Genomic DNA, 25,917 nt, shown 5'->3' with positions numbered 1-25,917 from the left:
CAAACCTTTAAGTTAGTAAAATAAGTGTTTTGTTTTGTTGAAGACCAATAATAGTTAACAAACCCACCAAGATCAATTAAAATTAAATGATTTTCTCATCTGTGCAAATGTCATTCACTCATACTTTTGTTGTTTACTGATTATGTCACTGAAAAGGGACACTACTCTTAATTTAATCCCTTTATTGAGTTAAAGTACCCATATTATTGGTCCTTTCAAGCCCCCCCCCCCCCCCCAACTTTCACCCTCAAAAAAATAGTTGAGGTATCTTGCCTACTTTAAAAGGGTTTTTGCAAAAAACAGATGAAAAAGCAAGCATTTTTAAAAATTTGGTGATTTGGCTGTTCAAAAATGAACTAAATTACTTCTATATTTAGTATGCTAGATTGCATTGCATATTAAATGCCCCTCTGTGGAGAAATGGAAAATGTATTCTTTATGCAAGATATTTTTCTTTAACCGCATGCATCAATACATATGGTTAATAACATTGAAAAGGTGTCATTGTTTACTCTTGACATGTTTCCTGATTTTGGATGTTTTAATCTCATATTTCTTGAATTGTGAAGGATATATTTCTTTGTATGATTTCAAATATATATGTTGGTAAGATATTTTCTTGTGACCTTGACCTTCTATATGACCTTAACTTCACATTTCTGCACCACATTTTACAATGCAAGTACATGTTTTTTAGGAGGTCTGTATTGGGCTTTTATGTTCTGTGAACAAAGTCTCATCTTTTTATACCTTTCTTTTTTTTAAATTATAATGATTGTTTTATTTTAGGATGGAGAAAAAGTATTAAAAGAACAGGAGGGAAAAAAAGTGCAGGTTGTTCACATAAATTGTTTTTCAATAAATACACATTAAAAACACTCTTTATTTATGAGGGCAGCTAGTCTATAAAAAGTTGACCCTGATTTATTTTTGTACTTTTCCTTGTCAGAAATGTTTTCAAATGACATGGTTAGAATTTAATATCAGCTGACTTCGAGTTTCAACTATAGCATTAATCTGTGTCATTTAAATATGTATTGAAGAGCTTATAGGATGGTAATGTCTGTGTTCCCCCAATAATTAAAGAAGAAACAGATAGTAGATTTCACTCCCGTAAGGTCAATGCTCAGTATAGCTTTTGAAATGACGTAAGCAAATGGTATCTTATAAAGCCAATCTCAATTCAGGTGCTGGACAAATTAAAAAAAAAAGACCTCTTAAAGAAAAGCTTTTGATTCTAAAAATTCTTCCAGTCTCATACAAAAAAGCTTCTCTTTAGGTTAAAGTGATATTTAGAGAAGAAACTGAAAATGAAATGACCATGAATAAAATGTTTTAGGAACACATTTTGTTTTCATATACAGAAAACCAACTATTATTCGCATCATCATTTATTCGCAATTCATCAGTTTGAAATCAATCCATAACAAGTAATTTTCGTGACTAATGAATCATCCTCTACAAAGTCAAAGCAAAATAAATGATTTGCGGCAATTAATATTCGCGAGTTGAAGTAGGTTGCGAAACTCTCAGATATTTCTTGCACGCAAGTAAAAGTTAGTTTACAGTATATTGATATCAAAACAGAATAAAACCCCTGTCATGATGAAATTAACAGCTGTTACAGATAATGCACTCAAACTCTCATGTGCTTCATTTTGTTATAATTTGTTAAATAATAGTGGAATCTTATACTGGTTTATATATCATTTTCTACATGTTCAGTTATTTATTTAGTTTTTACATTATGTAGATCTATACACAGTATAAATGACAAGATATTAAATTGTGAAATATTTCTTAAAACTTCTTATTGTAGAACTCTCATTGATATTCTTTATAATTTAACTAGGATATGAAACATGATAAAATGAAGATGGAGCAACTTCATGGACCGTCCCCACTGGATCCTTACTTGGTATGTATTTAAGAAATAAGGGTCTAAGAGATGATAAGGACACTGGGAGATGTGATAGTATTTTGCATAAGTGGCTTTATGAAAGAATGCTTTCATGGTTATCCTCATAGACACCAAAAAAGAGATAATATATTTTTATTTCACAGTCAGTATAACCCTACCTGGTTCTAAGTATAGGTATAAATACAGGCACATGAATTAAAATTATATAATTGCCCTTCATCCCCACTCTTCCTGTTAAATGTATCCCTCCTCCTAATCAATAATAATTATTAGAATATACAACTTCAAAATGTTATACTTATTTAGACTATATCAATGTTTTATCTTCTGCAGTTCTAAATGTTGTTTATTACCTAAAACAGCTGAAAATTGTCTATTTTTATTACTGAAGTGGGCTGTTCTATAGACTCCCTACAATATTTACACTCCATGATTTTACTCATAAAGCAATAAAAATGTCAACTGATTTTATTATTTTATGATCATAAAAATCAATCAATATATGATACAAATGAATTTTAAAATAACTAAAGGATATTTTAAATCCAACAAAAGTTCAAATCATCTGCATTCCATAGACGACTTTCAAATTACCGTAATACAAGAGTTATTTCCCTTCAATCTGGGGTCAAGCAGCAAAAAGTACTGTTTTCCCTCTATAGCATTACCAACTTTATGGGAAAATGTCTGGCAAATGAGAACCAAAGAAAAAATCTTTTCATAAATGTAGTGTACATTCAAGTTTGTTCAAATCATGGCCCTAGGAGCTTGGGTGGGACTATGTTCTGAAGAAAAGGAATGCCAAGGTGACTCAGGTGAGTGTTGTGACCCATGGGCCTCTTGTTAACAAGTCAGATTCAGCTAATTTTCATGAAAGCATAATATCATCAAATTTGATTCTTGTCACAGAATCACATAGCTATTTTTTTTCCCTTTATGTACACATATTTGAAAGTTATATAAGTAAAATAGGGTCATCATTCTCTGTCTGTAGAATATTCCTAGAATTAAAAGTCCTTTCCACCTACCACCCTCTAGACAAGGAAATAAAAAGTATGCCTTAGGTGAAACAGACACTATTGGTTTAACATGTTCTATTCTGGATTTGTGTGGGTAGCAGGCAAACAATTTGACTATTCCTGTATTATCTTTAGATGTAACACTAATGCTTGCTGCATTTTTCAGCATATATACAGAATGATATTGATCAATCTAGTACGTAGGGATTCATTACACCCACATATACAGCAGTGATATTAGACTTTGTTAAAACAATCCAGGGCCAGGTGACAAGAGTGTTCATCAATAACACATTGTTGTGCATTGTTAAAATGTACAAAATAGAGTTAAAATATGTCATATTGATATGATAGCTTCCTCATGTAATACATAAAGATTCTAGAGTTTAATGTATTGAGGATTACTGGGATCAAGGGGAGACCACTGTTACATTTTACACAGGAATGTATAGATCCTCACAAGAACAAGGCTAATGCAAGTACTTTGTGAAAATATGCAAACATCAATACTTTTTCTTTAATTGTCTTGTTTTGAAGTCTATGGGCGATAAGTTGATTGGAACATAAGTAAACATATTGAATGAGCACGTACTGATGTTTGATAATCATGCTAAAGACCCCAAAACTAAACTTTTTTTTCTATTCACATTTTTGCAAAATGATGGAAGGTCCTTGATCATCCTTTTTCTTTCGTTATTGGGCAACATATCTTTATCAGTTATTTTGTTTTATTATTATATTCTTATTAAATTATGATTCTATGGCTCTTTTAAAGGGTTGTATTATACTCAGGTGACTGTTAAGGCCTTTGGGCTTCTTGTTTTTAAAATTATAAGTAATCTGCCACTGCACCTCAACCTTTATCTTCCAGCAATAAGTCTTCAAACTGGATGGTACAGTGTTGTTTAAAATTCAAGGATGTCTTGTAGATCTATTAAAGTGTTTTAATGGTCATTAAACAGTATATAACCTTTTTCATGTAATTTTACTCAAATAGATCTATGAAACTTACATACCGTTAATATCGCATAAAAGGCGAATCAAAATGGAGAGTAGGCTTTTAGCTTAATGAAAGTCATTTACATAAAGTATAATTCACTAGTACACTTCAGAGTTAGGGAAATATTTCCTGGAAAAGGATAGGAAGCATTTAATTTGAGATAGGAGGTCTTTTTAATGCTCTGACTGATGCTATTTATGGTGTCTTATATTATGGTAGTACTTTTTGATGTTATTAAGTACTGCTTAATTGTACAAAACATGAAGAATCATTAATATGTTAAATAAAAATCTAACAACAATGTTTAATAGACTACTGATAAAAACTATATGATATAACAGAAGACACTCATATAACTATAAGTTCATATGACCTCAAAGAAGTAAAGGAGAGCATATTCTATACCCCCATTGTTGTCTCTGGTAAAAGTCCATTCCCTAGCAACTATATATAAGCCCAGTGGTGACCAAACCTGCATGGATGATGCATTCTGGGATGCTTACTACAAGTCATGCTTTGGATATTGCATCTGACCCTTTTTTTCTGGATGAATGGCCTTGGCCAGATGCAGGTCCATTCTCAAGTTAGTTACTGTCAGCCCTACCTTGACCATATTTGCATGAATGATGCAACAATGAATGCTACCTTGGTTGCTTCATGTCCTGCAACTGACACATTCTCTGCATAAATGGCTCTTGTCCATTACTTGGTAGCTGCTTATCTGGACCAAACTTGCTTGGATGATTCAACTAGAGCCAGTTGACTTAGGTGCCGCATTTTTAGTGACATGTATTTTCAGTTGTTTAATGATCATAAGGCCTGAAATGGTGAACAGTGTGTAGTAACTTATTTCAATATTTGCAATAACATGACTTGGACCTTCAGATTTATGATGCTATCATTAGCTATTATTAGAATGGTTTTATTAAAACTTCTTGGTTAACATCATTGCTAGCCAAGGGTTTCTGATACTCTCCTCACAAACCCGTGGCCTATGGTTCTGTCAAAGTCGGGACTGCATATTTACATCATGTGATCTAATGCACAGATTGCATCATTGACAGAAATAGAAAGCAGATTTAAAAATTAAAGTGTTTAGAGAATAACTAACGAGACGGGATCGAGCAATGTTTGTTATTTAGGGTGCAAATCTACATCTGCAATATAGATTTCTGATCAAATTATTTGCACATCAACTTAAGATTGGATGATGCCATAGCTATTTATAGAATGACATGTTATCTTACAGATCTTTGTTTACTAACTCACGATGTATCTCGAAAGCATATATCATCATCTACAAAAAGAATTACGAAGAGCAATTGTTGATTTGTTGAAAGATATCAATCAACTCCAATCACAACTCGAGAAAAAAATTCCAACTTTTTTTTAACACCATAGGCCAAGGGTTTGTGAGGAGAGTAGCGGATCAGAAACCCTCAGCTAGCATTTTTAGGATGCTTGGTTAAATGCAGGATACACCATCAAAAATGTCCCTAGTTCTTTAACTGTGAAATAAAAACATAGATTTTCAGAATTTAAAAAGCAAGAGTTTTTCACAAAAATGCACACACAGAAGTCATGCTCAGAGCATACTAAGGGCTGGTCCACTGAGTAAACCGAGGTTAACATAAATCAATGTCCTGCCCATAATAGTAACTAATCAATGTTGTCAAAAATTTAAAGTGAACCAACAATGAGATATGACATACATACATGTATGATGTACATTAAATATTGCAGAATAAGTTAGTTGGGATATTTAACCAGGTGCATGTGGACCAACTGAAGTATTAAATCCTGAATTTACTGAACATAATTATTGTAATTTTGTGTTGTTTTTACCGGTACTCGATCCTGCTGCTTTCTTTTAAAGCAAAGTTGGCTTCCAAAAAGGAAGGAATAGTTGTTTTATTTTGATATATCTAACATACTAGAATATTTGCATCATTACTAGATGCAGATATGTCATCATTATTCTAAAATTTTGAAAGACTTTGAATGACAATGTGTGTTCATCCATCCCAAATTTTCATTAGTAGTAAGCTATAGATCAGCTGCTTCTTCATAGCAGATATTGATTGATACCGTAATTAATTAAAACTTTCTGGAGAACTAGAGTTGGGTCATACTACTGAAACATTTCTTCGAGATATATCTGTCAGTGAGTCATGAGAGGGAGTATGTATACTAATTTTGACAGGGTATAATGTTAATGCGGTTATATGAAAAAAGAATGCTCAATGACTAATAATATTGGAACATTATGATTTTTGAAAATTGAAAAGCAATTTTTTAAAATTTCCATGAATTTAAAGATGTAACTTCCTCTTGATTCTTAAAGGTTGGAAAGTATATCTGATTATATCATGGTGAAAACATCAATGAATATTGATTTTCTTATATAAGTTTTCATGCACCAGGTGCTGCAGGCTCCTATTAAACATAGTGATTGGATATATACTGATTTTTAACCTGCTTTTAAAACATTCAGATAATGTATTATTCTGCTATAAAAGGTCTGATTCCACTAGATGTTGACTGACATGTTTATTAGGAGATTAAACAGCATGGTGAAGCAGAAGATCGATTCTTTCTCTTTGCATTCATTTTTATGTAATTTGATTGGTTGTCATGTCCAGTTAGATTTTCTTTGTATATGTAAAATATCTTTTCACTTCAGTCACTTTCCTCACTAATTATAGACACAGTTATTGAGTCGGAAATGATGGTTTTTATCAATGAACTGAATAATTTGGAAAGTAAGTTCAAGAGACTGATATTTCACTATCATCTTATCTGATAGTGAGGTGATGTGTTTTCAATTTCAACTGTTAAGACTATCAAATATCTGTGATCGTTTCTCTGGACTATTTTCCAATAACTTGGCATGATATCATGTTTCATTTACAAAACACGTACAGGCGAGATTCGTGCCTTTTTATACACAACCAATGTATAGAAACATGATTTTAATTTGATACATATACTGTATATACAATGTACCAGTACATGTAACTATTTATCTGGATTTTCTTCGTACATTATTCAAACAATCCTTTTCAAGTATACCTCTTAAGGCCAAGTACTTAAAATTATGAACATTTTAACAATATGTGTAATGAATAAGTGAACTTGTTTGTTGTTAAAGTGCTTTGCACAGTTATACAAACCAGAGGCTGCACCCAGAAAATGAGAACAGCATCGAAATTACACCTGGTCACGTGCCACATGCCAAACACTACAGTAGCTGAGGAAGTTCTCTGTGGTTCTACCGCTTACATCTGGAGGAAGTCTGCATCAATGCAGGGAATCAAGTTGTCATTCATTCAGTGCAGGCATTATTAGAGGAAAAATATTACATCCTATTCATAACATTGTGTCTATTCACTCAGATGACATAATCTGCACAGGGTTTTGGTCTCCTTTCAGTGGTATAATTGTATCTTTAAAAAAAACAAAACAATGAAAGCTCTGTTTTTTTTGAAAAATATTTTTTGAGTGAATTTTCAAGCTCTTTGATCCAAATTCAGTTGTGCAGGCAAAATTTTTGCTCTACTGCTCAGAGACCAAAAGAGTTTATGTGATAGTAAGATGTCTGTCGTCTGAATGTCTGTCTGTAAATAATTTTTCAAGACACTACTCCTACAGTTAAGGTCCAATTTCAATAAGACTTGGTGCAGAAGTACACTTATACTAAAGATACATAATTCTACAGTTTTGGTCAGATGTAAGTAAGACTTCAGATTATAACACAATTATACTATATTAAGATACATAATTCTCTTTTTTACTGTTTTTTATTTCTACAAATGGTGTTGCCATGGTTACTACCCTACTCCTCTTACAGTTCTGGTCCAATTTCAAGAAGACTTGGTGCACTGGCACACTATACAAAGATACATAATTTTTATGATGGATTTTGATTTTTACAACCAGTGTTGCCATGGTTTCTAAAAATTAATCTCTCTGAAATCCTTTTAAAAATGCTGCAGTTTTTGTCCAATTTCAGTAAGACTTGGTACACAAGCAGACTACACTAAGATGCATAATTCAGTTTTGCCAAATATAAAAATTTAAATTTCTGTAAAATTCTTTCAAATGCTACTCCTACATTTTCAGTCAGATTTCAGTAAGACTTGGTACACAAGTAGACTATACTAAGATACATGTACACCAAGTACTCGCAAGTACTCACTAGTAGAGCTACAGTCTCATCAGAGACCTGGTTACCTAATCCACCTAGAATGTTGCATTCAAAGAAGATCTGACACATGATGTTTTTTTACTTTTAAAATACATTCAGAAAATTTATTTCCTTTTAATGAAAAATGGTGTGAATTTTTCAGTATTAAATGACAGAAGGTCATTATCATTTTATGATGTCATGGTCATGAATATATTTTCTTAAGACTGCATTTCTGAATTGAAGTGACTTTGGATGATATCCTATCATAAAGTCCCCCCGCCCCCCAAATGATGAACTTTTTTAAACACTCATCTTTCTTTCCATAATGTAATCCACAAATCTAAGGTTTCGCATTACTTTACATATAATACTAAGTTGTAATTGGTTTGTTTAGAACCCTTTATTTTTACATGGAGTGGCCTAATATTTGTTTTATATTATGTGTGGTTTATATCCACAGCTGGCTTGTGAATAATCTTACTTTTACAACTAAAAATTCCTTTTTGATAGCTACCCCCACAGAAGGAACTGAGGAGTCCATACAAGTCCATGCCAGGCCCTGGTAAACATGAGGTACCGGTCCCTTCTAGTTACTGGGATGCTGCCCAGATCCTCCAGCAAGTGAAGGAGAACAGAGTCACATTGGAGGCCAATCTGGAGGCTGTGTTTAGGACAAGGCAGGAGGCCGAGGTCTATGCCTTGATGGAGAATCTTTACCAAGAGGGGTATGAGCACTGAAACTTCTTGTTACCTCAACAGGAATTGCCAGGAAATCTTCTGTAGCTGTAACATAGCTACATGCAGCTTTTCATTACTCATAGCAGGAAACCTTTTCTAGCTGTAACATAACTAGCTTTTCATTAGCCATAGCAAGCAACATTCTGTAGCTGTAACCTAGCTAGCTTTTCATTACCCATAGCGGAAACCTTCTGTAGCTGTAACATAGCTAGTTTTTCATTACTCATAGCAGGAAAGCTTCTGTAGCTGTAGCATAGCTATCTTTTCATTACCCATAGCAGGAAACCTTCTGTAACTGTAACATAGCTAGCTTTTCATTACTCATAGCAGGAAAGCTTCTGTAGCTGTAGCATAGCTATCTTTTCATTACCCATAGCAGGAAACCTTCTTTAGCTGTAACATAGCTAGCTTTTCATTACCCATAGCAGGAAACCTTCTGTAGCAGCAACATAGCCAGTGATTGATTCATTATTTTCTTCAAAAGATTTCTTTCAACCAAATACATTGTACACTGTATTTGCATTAGATATTTAAGAGTTCTTCAGTATGGTAACATCCAATACATAATAAATCAGTCAGGATTCACATACTGTAAACCAACTTTTATTGTGTGGGAGAAATATCAACAAGTTTCGCAACCTACTTAAACTCGCGAATATTAATCGCTGTGAACCAAATATTTTGCTATGTATTTGTAAAGAATGTTTCCTCAGTCGCAAAAATTAATTGTCACGGATTGATTTCAAACTGACGAATCGCAAATAAAAGATGACGCGAGTAATAGTTGGTTTACAGTATTTTTTTTAATTATAATTCAAATGTGAATTCTGATTTATTATTGCAGTATATAAGGCATTGTTTTGCACAGGGGGCCAGAGTTTGAATAAATTAATTTATAGGCATTTTATATAAGCAGTTGATTGTTATTGACATGTGTACACCTTCAAGGAAAAATTAGAAAGATCAGTTTAATATATATTTAAAATGTGTTGATGACACCTGTCAAGTCAGTTTCTTCAAGTTGTTTTTAAACAATATATAGATAATAATATCCTATTTTGTCAGCTTTAGAACATTCACTTGATCAAAATGATTCAATAATAGTAAGCCTGATGGAGTTAATGTTCTTGAGGTACTAGACCTCAATTTTGTTTTTGTTTTTTTTTTTGAGAAAAAAAAAATCCAGTAAATGATTATGCGATTCTAAATAAACATCGCTATTATTTAAGTAGCAATCATTGTTTTCAATTTTTCTTTCACCAAAGGAATAATGCAGATATGCTGAGAATCAGGAAAATGGTAGACAAAAAGATAGCTCTTCTGCATTCCCAGGTGGAGGTCTGTATATGATATGTACAGTTATATTTATTGTGAAGGTGATGAATCATAAGAAACTATGGTGTATCTGTATATCATCCAAATATGTGTATGTAAAATAACAACATTGCATAAAATGTTTTTATTTATAACTCTACATGTAATGTAAAGTTTTATTTTCAGCTTATCTGAAGAAACTCTATTTTTTGCTCTATATTTATCAGAGAGAAGTTACAGATGATGTGATTTTGGCTGAACTACAGAAAAAGGAAGCCCCAGTTCTGATCAAGCCCAACACCATTGGACAGCAAAAATCTGCCCCATACACCCAGAGGGCTACAGCAAGGGGCAGAGTGGGGGCAAAGATTGACACTGGGCTCAGCAAAATTAAGGGTCCTAGCTTTGGTCCACCACCCAGTAAGGCTGTGAAAGGGAAAGAAATTAAACCATCAACCACTACAATATTTAAACCACCCACTGCAAAGGTAATTTAAGGGAAAAGTTTTGCAAAGGAGTAAAATTAAGGGTACAGTAATATATATATATATAATCAGTTTCTTTCATTTTGAACATTGTATGTATTAAAAGGTCCTGAATGAGACATATATAGATGATTAATAATTAGCCACTGAGATTTGCTGATGGTGTCTGGGTCAGCCAATTATTGTCTTTCTACAGCTTTGAAAAAAAAAATGGGATCATTTAATTACAAAAAAATGAGTTATGACCTTAGAGCTAAATCTTGGTCACTGTAGGGGATTTATTTTTTGATTAATTGTTAGATAATGCCAGTATGATTCAGGTGAGCATTATGGTACACGGGGCTTTTCTTTTACAGCAGCCAAAGATAAGGTCTGTCTTTGAGGATGAGGAATACATGACTAAAGTTTATGGGAAAGCCTCTTATCAAAACAAGAGAACCACAGTCAAAGATCCATACCTACATTACCAGAATGTACCCAAACCAAAGCCAGACAGGCCTGCTGGGGCACCTGATATGTCCAGTAAGTTGTAAATAAGGACAAAAAGAGTTGGCTTAGAACTAGTGGCAACAAAGAAAATTTTAATTGAAACAACACTTCACAGATAGCAAAGGCCTTTTGAACAAGAATTAGTAAGCACAAGTTTTACATTGATAATATGAGGATGTTCATTGATACATATGTGGATTCTGATTATGGTTTTCATTGTTATTTTAAGCTGCTCATTTGGTCAAGTCATCTAAGACCCAGACTACCCCAGGGATAAAACAGTTTTACTTCAGTCCTACCCATGGTACATACATCCCTGTTACCTCAGCAGAGCATGGTATGTTTGTGGAAAAATTTTAAAATCAAACCTGACAGTAACATGTTCTATCTTTGAAAATTTTTGGATGTGACCACCATAATTCTATATTTTCTTTCCTCCTCATTTCATTATTTGGTATTATTGAAACTGCTTGAAGATTTTATGTAAGAAATATAACTGATAAATGCACACTTATGTTAATTTGAGTGACCAAATAAATTCTTTGTAATCAGCTCCCATACCAGGACAGTTGGTACCCATGGCAGTGCCCCTTGGTGGTCCTCGAATAGACAGTGGACTAACCTACTCTGCCCCACCTCCTCCTGGGCCCCTCACTACCTCTACCCCTGCCTCCCAGCCTCCAGTGTCAGCCCTGAAGAATGTTGCTGTCGTATCTGTTCCAGTAGTGGATGACCTTAGGAAGCCTCCAGAACCTGAACTTAGCAAACAGGTATGAAAAAAATTAATTTAAATGATTAATATACTCTCACTTTGAAAATGGGGGACCAGGTCATACTGTAAACGTATTACATTTAGTAGTTTTCGTAAAATCAAAAACATCACTAAATGTCTTATATATTATGTGTTTATATCTAGCACATACAGAGAGCACTAAATCAGATCTATGCTAACTTGAAAAATTAATTTCTGTCAAATATTGTACATGCCAAATATATGCATTTACAGTATATAGTGTACATGTAATTCACATTAAGCCATTTGTCTCACTAGATCTGAATTGTGTGCCATTAATTAAAAACTTTCACTGAAAATTAATTATGGTTTAACTAAGTACAGATTGTAATGATAAAAGTTGAGCCAAATTGAAATTTTTACCCATTTTTTTTATGAAGTTAATATGAGAATCTCTTCTTACCTGTTCAGAACTAGCGGTAAGATTTTAAATTCCATGCTTTTAATCAAAAATGCCCACAGTAAAGTTATGATGTTTTAAATACAAGAGAAAAAATTACCTGTTTAAGATTTCGGATAATTCTTAGACAGTTAATACTGGTATTAGATTTCATACAGACCTTTCTGTCACAGCAACAATGATAAAATTAATGCAAAAATTAAAATGGAGTCACTGTTATTCACAAAGAAACTTAATGCATTTACATGTATATCCATTTGTATTTTATTTTTGGTACAGTAAGCTACTCTGTATGATGATTAGCAAATCGAAACAAAATATGCACATGTAATATAATTTCTATTTTAACAGGTTCTACCTAGTGTAGATATAGACACTGACATATCAGAAACTTCACCGATTCCAAAATCCCGCCCAAGATCTCCATCACCAGACAAACTCCGGTCCTTGTCCCCAGAGAAAGACAATGTGAGTCTGAGTCGAGCCTCCACACAACATGGGGAGGTACAGCTGAGGTCCCCCAGCAAAAGCAGGCTAGAGGTCACTTTCCACAGAGAGGAAGATGAGGTTTGAAGAACAATTATAGAGTTGTTAATTAGAGTTCAACCTGTTGATAGATTCTGTCATATTCATATGTTTTCCAAATCTTGTAATGTCCCTCTCAAAGGACTTTGGATGAATAAATTTTGATTATTTTTCTCACCCCTACTACAGCTGATAGTGTGCTTGCAAAACTGGAAATTGTGGGGAGGTTATAATTGATTTTAAATACATGTAATTACAAAGAGGTTGTTAGGGAATAGTAAGCATTAAATCAAAGTAGTTTGAATACTAAATAAAATATACAGATGCTGTGAGTAAGTTATTGACATACAAAATTGCTTTCAATATGAAATCTACATGACTGGGCATTTATTGGGTTTATGTATTTATTCAGAGAGATAAACAGTAGTATGACTAGTTTAAGATTTTGCTTGCTTAGAAAGTCAATTCTAGTTTGAATAGTTTACATTGTTACAGGTTAGTTGCCAGAAGATAAATTGATAGGTCATCTAACAATATCATTCAACATCCTAACTTTAGTACATGCTTACTGATCACTACACTTATTGGTTACCTTTAATGGATTGAGAATTAATTCTTATAGGAGACCCTCACTGATGTTTCTGGAGACTTGAACCCAGAGGATGCTCCTGGCATTGCCCTGCCAGGGTACCACCCTCCCTCCCCACCCCCAATTGAGTCCAGACAACCTGTGTTCCCCCAGCAAAGGCTGTTGGATTACAATGCCCCAGTTGTGTCTGATGTTTTAGCAGAAGACATTCGAAGAAGGGATGATCTGGAGAAGAGGGCTGAAGAATGGTAAGTCAGAGTCTAAAGATGTAGCACTATACAATTATCGACTGTTTAGAAGGGAGCCATCACAAATTATCAGGTCTGAGTAGGGTTGTCACCCCAGGGGTGCTTGCATTAGAATTTATTGTTTACCATTCCCACATTTATAATTATTAAAATGTCTGAGTTATCTTGACATTTTATTGTCTTCTAAAGGGGAACAACACAGTTGTCACCCTGGTTGTGAGGTAGACATCAAGAATTGTCTTCCTTCACATGACAGCTCTAGAACGATCAGACTGACTGTATTGCTCTGAAGAAGAATAATAAATCTTTTCCTCAGAATTATTGCAGGAAATCAGGAGAATTTTTTCACATAAATTTATACAGTAAAACATGCTTACAGCAAACATGCTAATAACAAATCGACGCTTACAGCAAAGTGATTTTCATTCCCCGTAAGTTTGAAATATATTGTTAGCTATGGATATAACGAATTATGCTTATAACGAAGGAAAATCGTCCGTCCCTGGCACTTCGTTATAAGCATGTTTTACGGTAGGATTTAGGTTTTCTTCCAAAGAAGTAGGAAATACGGTATACAACATAAAATTGTTCAGCCAAATATATTTAATAATTATATCATGTAATTGATATATAAGCAGCATAGACTTTATAAGGATTTTACAAAGCAATATTGTTGTCATCAAATATGTACTTACATGTATTTACAGGCTCCAGCAGGAGTTGCTGGCAAAGATGATTTCTGAGCTCTGTCCAACTGAGGTGGAAGAGGAACCTCCTCCTGGTCTTCCACATTTTGTGGATGAGGACTCCATACAGAGTGAGGTGGAGGACAAGGAACAGTCTATGTTTGGTGAGTGACGGATTCTCATGCTTTCACCATGATATGCTATAACAAACGTGCAATTCTTTTTTTTAAAAAACTTAGCTGAGCCTGCAGAATTATTTTATTTTGCTGTTGTACAATGATGATGATGATACAGAATAAATGTAATTTTTCTTTTTTCCTTTGCCCAAATTTTAAAAGAATCATGAAATTTGAATGTTGAATTTCTTTCTAAAACTGTTCTTTAATAAGCCTTTCTTTGCAATGCTGCACCTTTACTTTTTTTTAATGTATCGGTAGTTGTATGATCTTAAGATTTGGAAATAGTTTGAATTCTGTTCCCACAGTGGAAAGGAACTATTGGGTAAAAACTTGAATTCAGAATTTTTATAAACTTGGCTGTGGGTGGGACCTATATATTATAGAAAAAAATAAAATAATACTTGAATTGGCATTGTATAGTGCAGAAAACTTTACAAAATAACTACCTGAAGCTCCCTAAGAGACAGTACAGTAAAGTTCAACATAAACTTTGTAAAAATGCATATGTTGTTTAAAGAGCTCTTTTTATTACCTGTTAGTGATGGACTCGATTGGCAGAGCTGGCATGCAGTTATTTGTGGACGTTGGTCAGCCAGTGAACACTGACCTTGTCAACAGTTTGATCCGTGAGGTCCTGGTGGAGAAAGTGGTCACCGCGTTGGGACAGCGACCATCGGATGAGAAGGAGACAGAACAGAGAGTCGTTCCCAAATTATCAGCCACTGTAGATGAGGACAAAATGGGAACCACAGAACCATCCCCAAGGGTAAGTACAAAGGTGATATCTGTCTTTGACAGAATTTGAAAATATCAGAACATTTTGTCCAAAAAAAACATTGCAAACTGTGAATATGAAAGGAATCCTTTATTTCTTAAACTTGATATAACAGTTTAAAGAATGTATGGTTCTGAATAACTAATATATTTGATTTTCTTAAAGCATTAACTTGTATATCAATAAACATTTTTGTATTAAAACCTGTTAATTAATGGATATTTTTCTATTTACAGGAGTATTTGTATAGCCCAGACCAGATAGAGACACCCCAGCCTACCCCAAAAGCCACCCCCATAGCCTCTCCAACCAGGGTTGTATCTCCTCCAGTAACACCAGAGCTCTCCCCTCTACCTTCCCCAAGGCAAGAGATGGTGAGAGTGGAACCACCCCCACAGCCTGTAAGACTTCCACCACAGCAAGAGGCCGAGTCAGAAATATCAGAATCTTTGGATCTCAGTGAAGAGCTCAGAATCCTGAGACGTACGTCAGCTATCAATAAAAAAAAACAATTCAGCTGTGTGCTGAATTTTAAACTGATTTTGATTTCATACTGAGATTACATTACAAAGAATATGAGTAGCAATGTCTGATTATTTGTTAAATGTAAGTCATTGTTATGAATAACATATATGGCAGGATCGAAATGACATAAATCACAGAACATAGTGATGTATTTATTCTATTTTAATTCACAGAAAAATTGGTTGTCCCTGTGACTACTGAGTCAGTAGCAGAAGTGCATGAAATTGAAACCCCTGTACCAACTCCAATCCCTGAAGAGGAGCCCCCTCAAGAGATCAAGCCAATATCCCCTCCCCCACCCACTCCAAGACCCGTGGAATCTCCCTCTAAGGTAGGTAGAGCTCAGAGGTATTAAGAATGGGTGATATTGTTTAATTTTGTAGTACTGAAAGTGTTATACACTTATGCTGTGTAAAATATTAGATCATTGAATTGATTTTATAACTTTACCATTCTAGGCTGTGGAATCTCCCCCTGTTGAGGTTAAGCAAGTGGAACCTCCCAAGATGGTCCAGGAGGAGACTGCTGTTAAGAAACCAGAGGAGGTTACTGAGGAGACAGATAAAAATCCACAGCCATGGGGAAACCCAGAGTCACCCCGCCCAGAGGAAAACCCAGAATACAGGGATGAAATGGAACCAGACCAACCAGCACCTATGTAAGTTGGCAAGATACTAAGATGTATATTCAATGAAGGTTGGTCAACATAGGGTTTGTTTGCTCTTGAAAAATAGTGCACACTTGCTTTTTGGCTCTAAGATTTATGTAAGTTGGCAAGATACTAAGATGTATATTCAATGAAGGTTGGTAAAAATAGGGTTTGTTTGCTCTTGAAAAATAGTGCACACTTGCTTTTTCAGCTCTAAGATCAAAAGGAAGATTCATTTTGGTCTCTCCATCTGTCTTTCTCTTTGTGTGCAACTTTTAATCTTGTTAATGTTCATGTTCTTTCAGAAAGATCATTTAACGAAGGATTGAAAATTCTCATCTGGTCAATGCATTCATAATTGCATGCACAAATACCTCATACATAGCAGGAAGTTAAGTTAGTCATGACCCTGACTTCAGGGCATTTTGACAAGGTCAAGGTCACATGAACTGGAAGTTGGTTCTGAATAATGTAGTAGAGAAACATTATTGAAGCTCATTTTTTGAGTCATGACAGTTGTTTTGAATACCAGTTGGAGAGTGTGTCATGACAATAAATCAAGGTCATTTGAAGGACACAGAAATTTATAACATAAAAATTTACTGAGACATTGGTTGGATTTTCAAACATCCATTGGTTTTAGTGTATCCTGTTAGGGCAAGTATAGGTTGGTCAAATATGTCCACATTGCAACTGGATATATGTTTCAGGGATATACATATTGTTAGAGAAGTTTTATAAACTTTTTAAATTGTCAGGCATTTAACTGTGAACGATAATGATATATAAGGATTTTCTGGGAACACCTATTTAGTTTGTGATGACCAAGATTTCTAATGATGTATAAAGGAAAATATCATTCATATTCCTTGGAAAAATTAAAAATAATTAAATATAATTATGTTTATACATGTATATGTTATAGGATTATGCAACCACCAGAGAGCAATGTAACTCAGGAGGACAGAAGATCTCCTTCTCCCAAGAGAAAAAAATCACCTGTCCGTCAGCCTAGCCCCGCCCCCTCACTTACAGAGAGCGTCTCGGAGTCATCAATCTCGGACACCATTAACCAGAGTGTGTCAGAGGGACAGTGGCTTCTTAACAAGAGCGAGGGAGAAGTGGCAGACTTTCCCATAGATGAAGGTAGGTTCTTGTAATGCTTATTTACTCTTCCCTCTGTAAGAGAAATTTTACATCCATTTCTGTTCTTACAATTTATATTTAAAACCATGCATATGCTCCTGCAATCCAAACTCCACCAAAGTCATGCACACTCGAATTAGACTCGGCCTCGTTAAAAGTGGGGGTTGTGACAATTTGGACTATTAGGATTTTCTTATATTGATAAAAAATTTGTGAAAAAGAATGGGGGGATATAAGTACTATGTCCTCAACAAATGATTTTGCAATCGCTTTGATTGTAATTGATATCTATCATTACAGTAACAAGACAGCGGGCCTTACAGAAAGCTTTGAGGCTGAGAGCTGAACAGAGTATGGCAAGCACACTCAAAGATACCTCAGAAATTCCTGTGAGTATGGGAACATGGTTTTCATATCTGAATTCAACTATTCATTTTTCTTTTTGTGTTTAAAATGAACAGGTAAAGGATCATCATACACAGGGTTGTACTTGCTTACTGCAAAATTTGAGATTATATTGAGTAGAAATTAATACATGTATTTTGTGAAATAGGATGAGTCGACAGAATTTCCCATTAGTGAGGGAGAATTCCAATACAACCCAGCCATTGCTCCAGAAAAGGACCCTGTACTTTTGTTACTGTCGAGACTACAGCATGGTCCTATCCACCCTGGACAGCTGGACATGACATCAGCACAGGTCTCGGATATACTGGACTACACAGGCACCAGCACTGGTAAGGGGACATTATCTAAATGTAGTGTATAAATGTGTACTATTTTTATTCATTCCATTATAAAATTATACTACCTACGAGTTTATCCATTCCTGTGTCTGTGGTAGTTAAAAGAGCAATGAAATAATTCTATTATTAACCTTTGATACTTGGACATTACCACCACAGTTTTTTACTTTAGATAAACAGTAACCTGTCTATTTATACATGTTAAGACTTTATCTACAACAGTACTGAGATTTTTTGTCAAATTTTTTCCCTTAAATTTCCTGCTGAACCACCATTGCATTTCATCTCAATTATTTTGTTTTATGAATAACTAACCACAGAAATATTTTGAATTCCTAAATCTACATGTAGGTGACCTCAGTATAAACCAGTTGAGGGCCTCAGTTGACAGGAGTATGGGAGAAGTCCGCCCAAAGAAGCACCGCAGACAACATGCCTCTCCTGAAAGGGATTATGGGAAATATGCCTCCCCAGAACGGGATTATGGGAAATATGACTACGGCAGACAATTGCGATCTCCGTCTCCTGACCAGACAGGAAGACAGTCTCCAAGTAGAGGAAGAGTGTCCCCTGGTTATCGTGAAACTTCTGGAAGAAAATCTCCCCACAGAGGACATGAATATGATGAGGGAGGTAGAAGATCTCCAAGCAAAGGAAGAGCATCTCCAGAGAGAGGGTATGGTGGCTATGAAAGAAGAGGAAGAGATGCCCCTCACAGAGATTGGCAACAAAGGGATCAGCGAGATGGGTGGTATTCCCCACAGAGAGACCAGCGAGATGGGCGGTATTCCCCACAGAGAGACCAGCGAGATGGGAGATATTCCCCACACAGAGACCAGCGAGATGGGAGATATTCCCCGCAGAGGGACCAACAGGGCAGGCGATCTCCTCTCAGATCTAGTTTAGAAAGTGGAAGAAAGTCTCCCATGAGAGTTTCATATGAAATGGGTGAGACTATCACCAAACATTGCATGTTTTTAGAAGATTTTTTGTAAAAATGAAACAATATGTATAAAGCACCATTTTTAGGTGAAAACATCTACATTAACTATCATATGGTAGGTAATTATGGTAGAATGCTTATTTTGGATATGCTACAATTGAATCTAGATAAATCAATTTATTATCAAAAATAACAAGTTTTTAATAAATTTAGGATGATATTAAAACTCTGATTTCTTTCAATCATTAACTCATTTATAACATGGTATACATGTACTTTTTGACTTGAATCTGTAAAATTATCATTCACCAAAATAACTCTCTTCTATGATATTTTGAACAAGCTTAGTAATTGCACATGTATGTGCAAGAAAATTTTAAATTCTTTGGACAAAACGAAAATTTGAATTATAGATAACCTCTCCAGTACTTATGATAGTTTTCAAGATTGTAAAATTTGTCCCCCTTTCCATGTTTAGATTCTGAAGGCAGAGATGTTGAAAGATATATTGTGGAAACTACAACCACTACAACCAAGAAAACAACAAGGACCCCTCCTCATGGTACCCCCAGTAGAAGGACCCCCACCAGAACCATGACTCCAGGGGGTGTGTCCCTAGGAGGGAGCCTGACCAGTGGACGAAGGTCTCCAGGTAAAAGTCATTTTGGAAGAAAAATAGACTGTTGAATGATAAAGTTAAAAAAGCAAACCACAGAATAGTGTAATGTGCCAAGAAAGATTTTCGTGTGAAACATATGAAACTCTTTTTGAAAATTTGATTGAAGCATTAAATAAAAATATCTCTTAACAGTGAAATCTGCCTTGAAGAAACCCCCACAAGCCACCAAGTCCCCAGGGTTACCAGATAAATCGGTCACCATGACAGGACCAAGGACATACCCACTGCCTGGGTCTGATGAACAGAGGGGCTCACAGAGTAAGATGTTTGATTATCACTGACACTATACACTGTATTTAGAGAGAAAGATTCTCAGTGTACGGAATGTGTACTTATTGAAGATATTTCCAAAATTTACAGCAAACATAGGTCAAGAACTGTACATAATCATGAATAAGTGCAGTCAGTATCTCTGTGTCATGTTCTTACTATTTACATGTATATTGCATCTTATTCTGGCAGTATTGATGTAATTCTGCACACATTGGATAACACCAATGGACATTATACAGAAATGTTTTTAAGCCATAACTATAAAAAAACTGAGTTGAATATTTTAACCATATTTCAATAACTTAAAAGTATACAAAAAAAATAAACAACACAGATAAGGGAGACCAATGAGTAACCTGTTTCTAATTATCAATTATTTGGTAGGTTTGAGTGACAAGGGAACTCGAGCCTTTACACCAGACCAAATGAACATGGAAGAATTGTTACAATCTGGGTATCTTTCCCAGACCTTCAGTCAGTCCTCCACTGGGAGAGTTCCCTCCCCTGAGCACCCCCAGAGACAGCTTAGTCCCACCCGTCTCAGCAAGGACAAGAAATCTCTAGGAATGACATACTCATTTGAATCTGAAGGAGGTGCTGCAAACTCATTCAGCGAATCGGAACTCCGACGACTCGCAGATTCTGATTCACTGAAGATGTCTGTGACCTTGCCCTCAATGGATGATTCTGAATTTCTCTAATTCTATTTTGTGTGTTTGGAATCTGAATTAATATTTATAAAAGTAAATTAGAATGCAAATTGCTTAATATATTCTGTTTTATGCTAGAGTCTCAATATTTTTTGTATATCCTGATTTATTATTTTACAAATTACAATGTACTTTATTTATTTGTACATTTTAGAAAGTTTACCTATATTTAATGCAGATAAATGTAATTATATCCGTATGAAAATTCAGATCTGATCAAATCACTCAGATTTCTGTGATGTGTGTAAATTATTATCCGTCCAGACTGTAGAGGTTTTTTTTGTGTTTTATGTTTTTTTTTTAATTGGTTAGATTCTTTTGTAGTGGTAAGAAATGTACATCATAATACATGTAATGTATTGCTGAATGTGATTAAGGAGGAAGCAACCATCAGTACACAACTGAACACAGTATCTCAAATTTTTATATTTAATAAAAGTGTGATTCTGACCAAATCATCAATTAGAATTTTAACTCTGAATATTTCAAAAATACAAATATCTTGTAGCTTTTCAACAGTACTTCCAGATATTGAAGTTTGCTTGTAATAGTATTTTAATTGTATTTAACTTGACTTATCATGTTATCAAGTTATTATGTGACCTTTTCCTGTTAAAGATTGAGCTATACATGTAGGTGAAAGATACCCCAGTACAATTAGTAGTTATCTCATGTAAAGTTACTATCCTGTAGAACAGTGTACTAGTTGTTCTTTGGACCATTTATAATAAATATAAAACAATTAATCTCTTAACAGACTATTTTTACGATATCTCTTCAACCTCATTTTGGAATATGTCTCATTATGTAAACCAGATTAGGTAACATATGAGTTGTGAGAAGATAGCCCTTCCCAAGCTGTTTATTAATTGGTAGAAGCAAATTAATGTCATTAGCAGCAAAGTATAGTTTGAACAACATTTTTAAGTTCAACACAACATGTTGATTTGACTCTACAAGACCTTTACACCTTGCCACTTGATGTTTTTGTCCACACATGGTACAATTGCTGTAAACAACCATGACCCTTGTTATAGAACTATACACTTGGACCTGTCCTTGATGTGTCATATTGTCTATGTATTCAAGTATAACAGGTGGGGGGCCCACAACTCTAAATACTAGTAGGGGCTGGTTATTGGGTAAACAAGTCTGACTGGCATTATAGCATACAAGTATAAACCTTCCTGGATTCAGTATACATTGTACATTAACCAAGGGAGGATGCCAAAAAAAATCATTGTAAAAAGCCATTGTACGTCCTCTTTCTCCTATAAAACTAAATTCTTCTCATAATTTAATCCCTCCAAAGTAGGAGTTTTGGAAACGGTGCACTTTGCTTCCTTTGGGCTGATGACGCTAAAAACCCACTGGCCTTAAGAAGGATTGGAAAAGTTGGATTGTTGGGCATATACATGTACTTGCCAAGGTATGTCACTGCAAAGCTCTCTGCACAACAGTGGATACCCCCTCCTCAAATCTTTTTAAAAAAAAAGGGGGGGGGTCCCTTCCGTCCTCACTCCTCTCTCTTTCCCTCTGCGATCACTGCAATATTCACTTTCCGTATGGTCACGCTGGAAAAGGCCACGAGTGTATTTTTCTGACCATGAAATGTCGGAGGGCAGTAGTACAACCTGGACACGTTCTTGTACTTGATAGTGCTATTGGCCATGGAAATACTTATCTTCAAGGCCGTGTGGTTTGCACAAATATTTAATGATAAATTGATAACTGCGTCTGTCTCTGTCTGGGTATAGATAAGGGTTTGTCAGTGTAGTCAGCATTTTTTAACCGATAAATGATTAACGAATTGGATGTTTAACAGTTCGCTGACTACCCCATTACCTCCGATTACAAGTGTCCACAACAGAGTGACGGGGTACTTGGGGCAGTAAATTTACTGGTTCAGTAATTGCTAGTTTCCAGTTGCTCGTTATGTTATTGTCATAGTATAGTCTGTATTGCTAATACACGGGTGGGTTTGAGGAGCTCACACCCCTGAATTTATGTAGCATTAAAAAAACACTATTCCCCTTCTCCAAGCCCGTAGCAACGGGTTCAAAAGTGAGAGGGGGGTTAAACAAAAAAAAAACTCCGACAAGCAAAAAACAAACTAATCGACCGTCCACATCCTTGAATTTGCCAGTGCTCGACCTTACAGCAACAAAAAGTAGGAGGGCCAGCATCTAAAGGAAAATTTACTATAGCCATAGCAAAATACAAGTCTACAGTCTAAAATGACATGCAAAAATAAGATCAAGCCGTCTTTCCATGGGTTAAATTCTTTTTTCAGCGATAACAAAAGTAATAAAATGTTTATAATATGCTAACCCAAAGGGTCAGAATGAATACCAGGTTGTTAAATTCACTCGATTGATTAATATTTTATTTAACATTTAGGAGGTTCAACGTAATTTGTCCAGTGGACGTTTAGCTTTAACGTAATGCACCAAAATGCGCACAAGTGTGATTTGAGTATTTAACCAGCTTTATCATACACAAATCGAAAGCTCAATATTTGTTCGTTTGTTTAAATACAAGTATTTTTTTTGGCTCATATTTCAAGTACAGAGATCGCGATAGGGCACCAGTTATGCTAGTGGCACTATTAAAAGCATGACGTCAATACTTCCGTAACTATTGAACGCTATGAAATTGTAACATCACGCAGAAAAAGAGCCCCTCTCCTCCTCCCCCCCCCCTCCCCGTGTTCTACGGGCCTGTTCTCACTTTGTGCCCTGGCACCTTGTAGCATTTAGCGTAGTCCGAAATATCTGACGTTTTCCAGCCTTTTTCACGATTTTGATAGCACGTAAAATATCAAAATCGTAAAAAAGCCAGGAAAACGTCAGATTTTTCGGACTACATTTAGCAACGAGCAACTAATATTGACCAAATAGCAGTGATTGAGCAACCAGCTATAAGCAACCGACAGTAAGTAAGGGACAGTACGAAAGCAATATTGATTCGGGATTTCCATTTAAGGATATACACAACGTACCTTACCTACTGATAATTTTTCAAGATATTCTTAATTTAAGATTATAGTGCCATCAGATGTTCGTAGAAAAAATAGCAGCGTGCATTACCAGGGGTTTTGAAAAGATATCAATTGATAAAAATTCTTGAATAATTCAAAGAAAAATTTACAAAAATTACTAAACATACATTCAAAATGTTTTGTTTATCCAAACTTGTTTTAGAAGAAGTGTATAATAGCATATATAGACATTAAAATGTAGCAAAGAGTTCTTTTTAGTGTTGGAACTCCTCAATTCCAGGGAAAAAGACAATAAAGTTCAAACCACGTTGCGTATGTCCTTAGCAACGTATTGTTATTTTAATGTACATTCTTAGTATTTACTCAATTCGAAGACAGTGCATTCAATTCGATGTATACTAGGTTATTAATCTGCACTAACTAATTACTTGTTATGAAATCAATCGTTCGTGAAGTAGTAAGCAGTAGGAGAGAAAATCTACCAATCAGAATACGATAATTATAATTAATTGACGTCGCTACTTTGGGAAATACAAAGTTTACATCTACGCAATAAAAGAGGCGGAAACTGTGATATTTGTCTGTGTTTATCTCTACCAATAAAACAATTCACTTATTCATTATATTCTGGTAATCCCGAAGTCTATTCCCTTGCAAATAAGACAAAACAGCGCGAAAATTGCGATACTAATAGTTCCACCTAATGGAACATCAAATCACGTGCCTACGTAAAATGTGAAAAACTACATATATATTTCTACATTCTCTGAAAAGACAACTTTATAAACTCAAGTGAATATTAAGTCACAGAGCTTGCTCCTGGTGTGTGAAAAATATTCAGTAAAACAAAATATGTACGAACTACTAAAACAACACGTTTTAGTAGTTCGTATATATATTTTTTAATAAATACTCTTTACACACCAGGAGCAAGACCCTATGATTAAGTCAAGAAACCGATAACTTATAATCTAGCTTAGTTTCAGCATCAAAATAAGTACGTTTTAAAAACGGGCTTAAATGTGCACGATTCAAGGGCTGATTTTTTTTTTAATTCCCACTTCTTTCAAATAGTCGGGGGGAAAATATTATAATCATGTCTTTTGTGATGCCCATTATATCTGATCAACCCCTAGTTCACCAAACGAACACTCCAGAAACTGAATGCACAATGTTCAAGTGAGAGGCCTTTTAAATTTGACTTTTATATTATTTATATTGAAAATTGGACCTGCGTTTTAGTTGCTGCTTATCTCTCAAAAGAGCGCACACCAGACCAAATATTGTGAAAGGGCTTCTTTTTTTTCTTAAACTCACTCGTGACTGTGTAATTTGTGAAGCACAGATACTCTTTGTGTAATATAAGCAATAATTGTGAGCTAATTGATGAAGATCCATCCAGTTTAAAAATTATATTTTTCAACAAACTTTATTTTCATTTCAGTATTGTTAAGTAAGTTTCTTTCCAAATACTCAGGAATTTGGTAAGAAATATAGACAGAATTTAGATATTAAAATATCTTTCAAAAGTTTTTAGTTTTGCCAACTACCGTATATATACCTACAAGTACATATTTTTTTTTAAGTTAACCTTTCAACTTTACAGTGACAGACACGTAATTAAATTAAGGTTCATTGACCCTCTGATATGAGAGATAACTCACACTAAGATAAGTCGATATTATTCCATTTATAAAACTGTCCAGTTTAAAACTGCAAGATACTAGTATGCTGAAATTTCTAACTCTAATTACGGAAGAATAATATTGCTAATACATGGGTGAGTTTGAGGAGCCCACTCTCGTGAAATTTTCTGTGGGCAATGGATATAAATCATGAGACAAATAAGTGGGAGGGGGGTTAAAGATTTATTTTTACTTTAACGTAGAATTAAA

General features: G+C 34.8%; 1 protein-coding gene across 1 annotated transcript; it reads left to right on the top strand.

The window, feature by feature from the left end:
* Positions 1–1,806: 1,806 nt before the first annotated feature.
* On the top strand, positions 1,807–21,767 carry LOC133182711 (TALPID3 protein-like). Its single transcript, XM_061317560.1, has 21 exons — positions 1,807–1,918; positions 8,640–8,854; positions 10,133–10,205; positions 10,409–10,669; positions 11,023–11,188; positions 11,385–11,492; positions 11,708–11,925; positions 12,700–12,915; positions 13,496–13,710; positions 14,418–14,560; positions 15,115–15,341; positions 15,587–15,833; positions 16,049–16,206; positions 16,334–16,533; positions 17,450–17,670; positions 17,971–18,059; positions 18,224–18,407; positions 18,768–19,364; positions 19,838–20,011; positions 20,171–20,296; positions 20,696–21,767. The coding sequence occupies exons 1-21, from the start codon at positions 1,856–1,858 to the stop codon at positions 21,010–21,012; spliced, it is 4,218 nt and encodes a 1,405-aa protein (XP_061173544.1). The 5' UTR covers positions 1,807–1,855; the 3' UTR covers positions 21,013–21,767.
* The last annotated feature ends 4,150 nt before the right edge of the window (positions 21,768–25,917 follow it).

This window comes from Saccostrea echinata, unplaced genomic scaffold, assembly GCF_033153115.1.
Source record: "Saccostrea echinata isolate AGI-Se365-2 ecotype Australia unplaced genomic scaffold, CSIRO_AGI_Sech_v1 ptg000009l, whole genome shotgun sequence".
Lineage (NCBI taxonomy): Eukaryota > Metazoa > Mollusca > Bivalvia > Ostreida > Ostreidae > Saccostrea > Saccostrea echinata.
Note: the sequence above shows the minus strand (reverse complement) of the source record. Positions and strands in the feature narration are given on the sequence as shown.